The sequence below is a fragment of the Vigna unguiculata genome, chromosome 3, assembly GCF_037176805.1.
Source record: "Vigna unguiculata cultivar grain cowpea cultivar isolate G323 ecotype 2 chromosome 3, ASM3717680v1, whole genome shotgun sequence".
NCBI lineage: Eukaryota > Viridiplantae > Streptophyta > Magnoliopsida > Fabales > Fabaceae > Vigna > Vigna unguiculata.
Window position 1 is genome coordinate 56,880,393 of NC_140794.1, and position 8,191 is coordinate 56,888,583.

At 34.0% G+C, this 8,191-nt stretch overlaps 1 protein-coding gene across 1 annotated transcript; it reads left to right on the forward strand.

The window, feature by feature from the left end:
• The first annotated feature begins 3,653 nt into the window (after positions 1-3,653).
• Positions 3,654-7,221, forward strand: LOC114178044 (uncharacterized). The gene is made up of 2 exons (XM_028063721.2): positions 3,654-5,931; positions 6,868-7,221. Exon 1 carries the CDS (start codon positions 4,083-4,085, stop codon positions 5,895-5,897), a length of 1,815 nt encoding a protein of 604 aa, XP_027919522.1. The 5' UTR covers positions 3,654-4,082; the 3' UTR covers positions 5,898-5,931; positions 6,868-7,221.
• The last annotated feature ends 970 nt before the right edge of the window (positions 7,222-8,191 follow it).

Below are 8,191 nucleotides of genomic sequence, written 5' to 3' on the forward strand. Positions count from 1 at the left end.
ACTTCCCTCCTCTTCCACAATTAATGAATTTAGTATGTATAAAAAATTTGTAGTTTGGATTTTTTTTTTTTGTATTTGTAATGTTACTGTGGAGGGGAGTTCGTTATATACTTATGTTTTTGCTCTGCACTTAGGTGTTTGTTATATTTCGTTGTAAAATATTGGGTTTGTGAATACCATATAACACCATATACATTTTACTTTAATAACGATTTGTGCATATACATTTTATTCTAATATATCATATACAGTACGCATCTTATTTTAATATAACATGCAATATTTCTTTTTAAAAATTTTAACATCAATTTTATATTATATTTCATTTATACAATACCATATTACATAATATATCTACATTTTATTTTAACAATGACCAATTATTATTACAAATTGTTATAGTTAAATAAATTAATAATATATTTAAACAATAAAATTAATCCTTATACAATTAAACCAATAACAATAATAATTATTCAAATCACTAATTTATATATATAACAATAAAATCTGTTTTAAATGTTAAAAAATATAAAACGAAAAAAAACACGACCCGTGCATCACAAACAATGTTTTCTTATTAAACTTCTAATCAACGTGATAGTGTCATTTCTTAATCCAAACAAAATAACAATCTATCTCATCACGGATGATTCCAAATAACTTAAAAATACATAACATATTACACATAATATATAACAATAATTAATTATACGTAAATATATTATTATATCATTGTTAAATGAATCTTATTGTTGAATATATTTAAATTGGCAATTAAAACTTTACAAACTTTTAATTTAAATTATTAATTTATTGATAATAATATTAAAATTTTTTTTCTAAATAAAAAAAATTTAAAAATCAAAAAGACGACCCGTGCGTATGCACGGGTCTCATGCTAGTTAATTTTAAAATTCGAATACCTTTTGGCCTTGGTTGTGGTCTGAACCGAGACCATAAACCACTTTTTTGCCTCGAGTATGATAAAAATCGATACCTATATACTATTTTTTTTAAATACTTTTTCTATTTTATAGTTATTCCCACATTTAAACCTGTATTTTTTATTCAGAAATCAGCACAAACAAGAACAAAATATTTTATGAAATATCCATAATCCAAATACATTTAAAAGACAATTGGAAAATCATCCACAATCCAAATACATATTCTAATAAATATTATTGTACATCTAAATTATAAATTTGGCACATGCTATCCTACCAAACTTTATGGACTTCGCGAGAATTGGCGTAAGACTCTTGAATGTCTGCAAAATAAGACATTAACTTAAGTTAATATATAGAAAGACAATATTGCAAAGTATTTATTTTAATTCAAATATATATTATCGTTTCCCAATTAGTTGTAATACGAGCATGCATAATGATTGTCATCCATTGCATTATATATTAATTGCACCCATATGAGCCGGTTTATCGATTACACTATATTATATCAACAACATTACAATTAATTAAAGAAAAAAATCAAATCAAACAATTATAAATATATGGATAGAAATATCAAACTTGGAAGGAACACCATACAAGACATCTTGCCTTAGCCGTTGATCACTTGTAAAGATTTTGATTTGAGGGAGATGATGAGATTGAGTGGATTAGAGGGTGAAATTTGTGTTGTTCATTGTAAGTAATTTAGAAGTAATAGCGAGTGAATTTAGAGGCCATAAATGTAATTTGTTTGATATCTCCTTCAAATCATAACATATGAGAGATGATTGTAAAATAGAGAAATCTCCCTCTTCCTTCCTTTCTCTCTCCCTCTCAAATATGTAAAAGTGAACAAATATATCACCTTCAAATCATTCCATGGTGATTAGGTGAAGAAGATTTTTATTGAATTTATGTTATTTTAATTATCTTGATGTTTTCTCTATTATACATATTTTTTATTTTTTACCGATGAGCAATTTTATATTTGGAAAATCGAAAATCATTTTTGTTCCGACTACAAATTATATATATATATATATATATATATATATATATATATATATATATATATATATATATATATATATATATATATATATATATATATATATAAAAGTTACACATAATAATCACATATCATATCTCTATTATAACGTTAATAATATTTAAACTAAATATAAGACTGGAATTGGGCCTAATTTCTATCCGTAAAGTTTATGTCAATTTTTGAATGTTCAATACCCATCTTGACATATTGGGTAATGGCCGAAAGTACAATTTTCAATTAGGGACAAAATAAATTAACTACATGAGGAGTAAGGAGTAAACTCTTTTAATTTTTTTTATCATTTGAATTTATTTTCCATAATTGCATTAATTTATAATTTTTCAATTTTATAATTAATTATTGTTATCATGAATTTTAAATATTTCAATAAACCATTATTGCTATAAGTAATAATACACTAGTGAAATATATAATACTAATTTTCTAAAAGGTGTCATGTGACGAATTATTATGTAGTGTCATTGATTAATATATATATATATATATATATATATATATATATATATATAATATGAACTAAAATTGAATATTTGTATTTATAAAATAATTTGTGTTTTTAAATTTTAAAAACTTTATCTTATTTATATTAAATAATACATACATTATTTAATTAAATTATAAATAAAAAAATGAAATTAGCTTAATTTAAAATATTTTAAATTATTACTTTAATTAATATATTTTAGTAAAATAAAACGGCTTAGGAAATATTGTACTTAAAACTTCCTGATATACTGTTGCTGAAATAAAAGCAAATAGATTATTCTTATATACTAAAAATATATTTAAATTTTAAACTAAAACACCTACAACTTACTTGAAAAAGCACATGTACAACCTACAACCAAAACACTCTTCATATCTTTCTTTTCTCTCCGATCTTCGTGATCAGTAAATCTCCTCAAAACAACAGGAACTTAGGCTTGAGATTAATTCAAATTACTTTGAACTCTATGTAAGAATAATTTGCACTGAGTTACATACTTAGTAACATGTGGTAATTAACTTTGAGTGAGAGACTTTTGTGTGCTTGATGTTGTTCCTATAAAGCAATAAATTATTGGTATTAAAAGGAGTAAAGTCTATTTGGGCCCGCCCATTCATAAATACAATTTTTTAGCCATTCCGTGCCATGGAAGACGTAATAAGCGGGTTACACCTCTACGCCACCATTTCTGTCCAAGTCCCCATGATGAACAAACAAAAGTAATGTAACTACCCCCGTACTTTCCTTTTTCTAAATTTAAAAATTATTTTAAATAAAAAAGCTCTTTAGTAACTTTCAATAACTTTTTAGTAAACTCAAATTTTTTTGGATGAAAATAAAATATAAGGTCCTTTTACAAAGACTTTTTTTGTTATAATAATGAGTAGTAATAAAACATTTGTTTGATAAAACAGAAAATTAGTAACGGAACATACCATTATTTAAATTTAATTACGTTGTAAAATGTGAATATTTTGAGATTGATCTGGCTTTGCATTGGTAGGGTTGAGTCAACAACAACCATGTGTTGACTTGAGTCCAAGTCTCTAACAGAGTAAAGGAGGATCCATCCTCGCATCTCAATCCTTTTTTCTGTTCTTTCTCATATATCTTATTACTCTCCTTCCTCGTCCCTGCGTAACAAACAAAACCAAAAAAAAAAAGGTTAATTCAATAGAAAAGCTTCACCCTTTGACAGGGTAAGAAGCACCGAAGCAGGAAAGAATGAATGTTTGTCTTTACTTTATTTTATTTTAATATTTGCTGTGTGTATTATTAATAATTAATCCTTTTTAATTATTAAAATGAACGACTCACTATTCTGGGAGTGAAGTGAATAATCCGGGGAGGGTAGAGTCGTGTAAGAAGGAGCAAGCTCCTGCAGTGACCCTTCAACTCTGGAACTCCGAGGAGCACAATATTTCCAGCTTCTTGCTCGGTTTCTTCTTCAATTTCCCATTTTCTTGTTTAGCTTCTGTTCTATACTCTCTCTGCTTCAGTGGGTTGAAGATATAGATAAGATAACAGAGGGAGTGGTCAAAGAGCGAGGGGTTCCGTATTGTTTCCGATGATGGGCAATCCTAACCCTAACCCTAGCCCTAATCCTGCTCCGGAAAAGGAAAAGAGGCTCCAAGAAGAGCTGTTGGGTCCCATCTTACTGGGAGACCGCATCATAAAACTGGCTCAGGAGGCGGAGTCGTCCAAGGTGGACTGCACGGAGCTGGCGCGGAAGGTGCAGGTGGTGTGCGACAACCTGCGTTCCGTCGTGCGTGTGGTGTCGGGGACGCAGTGCGTGAACGAGCGCCCCATACGCCGCATCGTCGGCGAGGTCTCCAAAAACCTAGAGCGCACGTTAGCGTTCGTGCGCAAGTGCAAGAAACACGGTGGCGTCCTCCGCCAGGTCTTCTCCATGACCACGACTGCCGACTTCCGCAAGGTCTGGAACCTTCTGGAATCTTCGAACGGCGACTTGGTATGGCTCCTCACCATCTTGGACTCGAAGGAGGGTACCAATGTCTCCCTTCCCCCCATCGCCAGCAACGACCCCATCCTTGCATGGGTCTGGACCTTCACCTACACTCTTCAATTGGGTCAGCCAAAGGACCGCGCGGAAGCCGCCACAGAACTTGGCTCCCTCGCCAGAGGAAACGAGCGTACAAAATTCATCATCTTGGAGGAAGGTGGAGTGCCTCCTCTCCTCAAGCTTCTCAAGGAAGCTTCTTCCCCTGATGCTCAGGTTGCTGCTGCCAATGCTCTTGTCAACGTTACTACTAATCAAGAGAGTGTCGTTAGCTACGTCGTAGAGTCCCATGCTGCCCCCACTATTGTTCAGGTCCTTGGTGACTCCCCTATGAGGGTTCGTGTCTCTGTTGCCAATTTAGTCTCAGCTATGGCTGAGCAAAATGAACTTGCTCGCGAGGAGTTCGTGAGGGCCAATGTGACTAGGCCCCTCGTGTCGTTGTTGTCCATGGATACTGTCCTTGCTGACCCCATGGCCGGTCGTGCTAGCATCCATTCGCTTGTTCTGAATTTGTCCAACGTTGGGGAGACAAATTCGGATGGGAGTAGCCGTGGCTCCAGCCACCATCGGAGGGAAAGGGAAAGAGAGGTTGAGAGCCCGGAGTTGAGGAATGAGGTCAAAATCAGTTGTGCTAAGGCTCTCTGGAAACTCTCCAAAGGGTGTCTTTCAAGTTGCAAGAAGATTACCGAGACTAAAGGTTTGCTTTGTCTGGCTAAGATGATTGAGTCTGAGAGTGGGGAATTGCAACTTAATTGTCTTATGGCTGTCATGGAGATTGCTGCTGTGGCAGAGTCCAATGCTGATCTTAGAAGAGGTGCTTTTAAGCGAACTGCGCCAGCGGCAAAGGCGGTACTGGATCAGCTGTTGAGGGTGGTACAGGAAGAGGGTAATCCGGCACTGGTGATTCCTGCCATTAAGGCAATTGGTTCCTTGGCCAGAAACTTCTCTGGAAAGGTTCCGCAAGTTCTTGGTCCTTTAGTTGCTCAGCTTGGTAGCAGAGATGTTGACGTAGCCAGTGAGGCTGCCATTGCATTGGGAAAGTTTGTCAGCCCGGACAACTACAATTGCGTTGACCATTCTAAAGCAATACTTGAGCTTGATGGGGTTCCGAAGCTAATGAGCCTGCTGCAGATAAATGATCGCCAACAAGTTCATGGCCTGAAATTACTTTGTTACCTTGCCTTAAATGTAGGTAACAGTAAGGTCCTTGAGCAAGAACGTGCCTTGAATACCTTAGAGAGGTTTGCTCGTCCTGTTCAAACACAATATCCTGATTTGAAGGACCTGTTTGCAAAGGCTATACACCACCTCACTCTTTATCAGCCAGGAGCTCAATTGCACAGACAGCCCTTGGGGCTGTAAGTGCCACTGATTGCGTTAATCAAAATAATGCCTTGTAAGTTTTTTGAATGGAAAAGTAAGAGTGTATTGTACTTAGAAAATGATTTATTACATTTGTGAAAATATCAAATTTCAATTCAGTAGCCTAGCCTCTGTTATTTGTGGTATTAATTGACTGATCATCCAAACTATATACACAAGACTGGATGTCTCAACGAGATGAGTAAACTTACGAATATAAATTCGGAAATGTTGCATATGACATAATTTAGACTTGGTTATATTTGATGTACCAACTTTTCTAATTCTAGTGATTTCTTGTCCTTCCTTTTTTTCTCCTCATAAATATCACTGCAATGATTTGATTCCATTTTATAGACTTATGTTCTGTATTTGAATTCTGTGTACAGTTTACAAATGTACAAAGCAATAGTTGCTATTTATGTAGATTAAAGCACGGTATAGACCTTTCCTTTAAAAGAAAATAAATTAAACAAAGCCTTAAATTATGTCAATATGCATCGCTAATTTTACTGTGCATTTCTCCCTCTGAATTTATGTTCTTCCCACATGTTGATTCAGGGCCTGCTTGTGTTCGCTTTTTTAAGGCAAAAGTGGTTTTGTAATTCAAAAACATGTGCAAAATTAATTGTAATCATTAAATTATATTCTTTTTTAACTTTTCCGGAAGCTAAAATTAGCTGCTTGTGATAGTAATGCAAGCGTTTTTATTTTCCCGAAGGTTAGAAAACGGCACTCATAGGATTACGGATTTATTTGAGTCTGCGTGCGTTCATATCTACATTAAATTTATTATTCTGATATATGTCGTGAAACTCTTGTCTAAGATCAGAAGAAAGATTAGTCATTAACCTGGGAAGAAAAATGCTTAAATTCACTTCATGGATATCAATGCATTTAACTTCTTTCAGTTGCAATTGCAATTCATTTGTACTGACAAACTTTATCACTTAAATGTCCATTTGTTCAGGACTTCCTTCTAGAGATCTAAATCCTGCAGGGATTCTATAATAAGCTAAGGCCATGTATTCCTCAGATTTTACTACTTCTGTTATCAAATTTAGAAGAAAAAAAGAAGACTAGAAATCAAATTTGTTAACCTGGTATGGATATTTTGTTTGTTTGATTAAAGCATAACAGGAGCTTGTACAACACCACTGATGATGGAAGTTGGCGAGATCTCTTGGGATGCACTTTTGAAGAGCCAACCTAGGTTGGCAGTGGTAGTTTTGATTCAAATTTTATTCTGGCTACAATGTCTGTAGAGTTCCTTGTTGTAGTTCACGATGTAAATCTACATATAATGCATGGGGTAAAGTTTGTACACAGTTGTCATGTCACGGGTTTGATTGTCTTCGATGTTTGCAGCTGGCGTCTGGATCGCCTAGGTAAAAAAATATATGGACAAATTTGTTGTTTTAAACAGTGAGCATGAACATTTTGCATTTTTTTTTGTGGAAGCATAATATCAGCTTGACATCACTGACGATAAAAGTTGACCTTATATCTTGAGATGTTCTGGCAACCAATCCAATGTTTTGAGAAGTATTGGTGAGGAGTTCAAGACGTGATATTACTAGCAACATTGATTCAGAAATTATCATGTAAGAGTTCTAAAGAATTCCTGGGTATTTATAAACTGCATAAATCTAAAGAACAGACTGTCCGAAGCTTATGCAAATCTGAGGGATTAAAAATGTCTCCAAACCAAGCTACCTACCTTTCTTGAGGCAATCTGACGTAAATATTTTTACAAACATGTTTAAAGCCATGAACGCGTAGTTTTATTCTGTATTTATTTCTTTCACTCGGCGTCCATTTTTGGCAAGTTATTCCGAATCATTTTCATTTTGCTTTTGAATGCATTATACACACAGAAAAATGATTAATAGTCTTTGACCAAGTTGTAAACAGTAATGTGGACTAGTAGGTGATTTGGTCCCCAACACGGCCGAATGCATTTCTATTTTCTGCTGTAAGTTGAGGTATTTCTATCCAGAAGATACTTGCGATAAGGCTGAAGATACTATCTTTCGTGGAATTAGTGTGATAACTTCGTTAGACCTAATCTGTTAATTGTTATTTAATGTGATCCCAGGAACCTGATCTTGTTGTTGGTTGTAACATAGTAATCCGATTGAAGACGACGGATGAAATGAGATTATTAGAGCAGGGGAGACCCTGAATTTCCATTTGGTTCAGTATGCTAAATATTTTGTTGTTGTTGTTGTACAGGCCCTGTCACTGGTTTTCAGAAAACAATATGCAATTACGTATCTCGGCTTTAACTGATT

Bases quoted from the DNA above. Each gene is read 5' to 3' on its own strand.
- LOC114178044 (XM_028063721.2), top strand. From the start codon at position 4,083: ATGATGGGCAATCCTAACCCTAACCCTAGCCCTAATCCTGCTCCGGAA.